Raw genomic sequence first — 1,327 nt, forward strand, 5'->3', positions numbered from 1 at the left:
CTTGTACCTGTGTAATGACAATAAAGTTGAATCTAATCTAATCTAATCTAATCGATTCCATCGGTTGCACCTTGTGCTCAGTTGCAGTAGGTTGACTCACCACTAGATGGCACTGTGGGATCTCTCAGCATGAATGGTGCATCCTTAACATCCGTGTCTCCATGTGTCTCCTTCTACAGAAAGTGCACGACATGCTGAAGAAGGGCTGGGACGCTGAAGGCTCGCCCTTCAGAGGGCAGCAGTTCGACCCCTCCATGTTCGACATCCCGCCCAGCGCCGTGCAGTTCTGAGGACGCAACTCGGCCAAGTACGAACTGAATCCTGGTTTATTCACAGAGCCGCTTGTAGGGAAGTCAGCATTCACCTGCCGGTCTGTGGCGTTGGACTTTAACTATACGAGCCGAACTGAAGCTGGTTTTGCGTGGAGTGTGAACACAGATGAGGACAGATGTCATTCTATCAATTTTTTTGATGTTTTGGTAGTAAGAAATCCGATAAATATGTGTTCTTTGTTATCTGTTTTGCTCTTTGTTTAAAAAAAAAGAAATCTGCAGTGCCTATACGAGTGATTCTGTTGTTATTTTTCAGTTTTATGTCATACCAATTCTCCCAAATGTCGAGCATTTAGTTCTCTCTCAGCCGCCAGGTTTCCGTCCAAATGTAGTGAAAATTTGAAATAAATTTCCAGAAAATCATCAAACGAAGATCCACTGCTGTTGTGTAAACATGAGAAGTCAGTTTATTGAGATAAACAGCTGGTGTGTGAGGAGTAAAACACAGAAGCTAGAAAACATTTGTGGGGCAGCTTCTTTGAGTCTAGTTCTTATAATTCTTCCAAACCTTAAACAATTTGGAAACCGGATCTAATAATATAATAATATACAGTATGACGTGTCTGCTCCACACAGATCTCATGTTCTCAGCTCTTCAGTCCTACTTTAAAGGGGAACTATAGAGAAACCTGTAGGGGGGCTCTATAGAGAAACCTGTAGGAGGGCTCTATAGAGAAACCTGTAGGGGGGGCTCTGTAGAGAAACACTGTAGGGGGGCTCTAGAGAACATGTAGGGGGGCTCTAGAGACACCTGTAGGGGGGGCTCACTGAAGAAACCTGAGGGGGGGGCTCTAGAGAACCTGTAGGGGGGCTCAAAGTAACACCTGTTAGGGAGGGGCTCGAGAAAGAACACTGTAGGGGGGGTCTAAGAGACCCTGTAGGTTGGGGCTTAGAGACACCTGTAGGGGGGTGCTCTAGAGGACACCGAGGGTGTAAGATGGGGTTGGAGAACTAGGGGGGCTCTAGAGACACTGTGTGGGGGGGGGGGGGCTTGA

The 1,327-nt window shown here is 46.6% G+C and overlaps 1 protein-coding gene and 1 long non-coding RNA gene across 2 annotated transcripts in view; both read left to right on the forward strand.

Moving 5' to 3' along the window:
• The window catches only part of nudcd3 (NudC domain containing 3), a 12,374-nt gene extending 11,819 nt beyond the window's left edge, over positions 1-555 (forward strand). Inside the window, exon 6 of the mRNA XM_032511162.1 lies at positions 180-555. Within this exon, the coding sequence (XP_032367053.1) occupies positions 180-290 (111 nt within the window). The 3' untranslated portion in view covers positions 291-555. The remainder of the gene's footprint in view (positions 1-179) is intronic.
• The window catches only part of LOC116686192 (uncharacterized), an 18,617-nt gene extending 17,694 nt beyond the window's left edge, over positions 1-923 (forward strand). Inside the window, exon 4 of the long non-coding RNA XR_004331174.1 lies at positions 622-923. This is a non-coding gene — a long non-coding RNA (uncharacterized LOC116686192). The remainder of the gene's footprint in view (positions 1-621) is intronic.
• Positions 924-1,327: the final 404 nt, after the last annotated feature.

Source organism: Etheostoma spectabile, unplaced genomic scaffold, assembly GCF_008692095.1.
Source record: "Etheostoma spectabile isolate EspeVRDwgs_2016 unplaced genomic scaffold, UIUC_Espe_1.0 scaffold325, whole genome shotgun sequence".
NCBI classification, from domain to species: domain Eukaryota; kingdom Metazoa; phylum Chordata; class Actinopteri; order Perciformes; family Percidae; genus Etheostoma; species Etheostoma spectabile.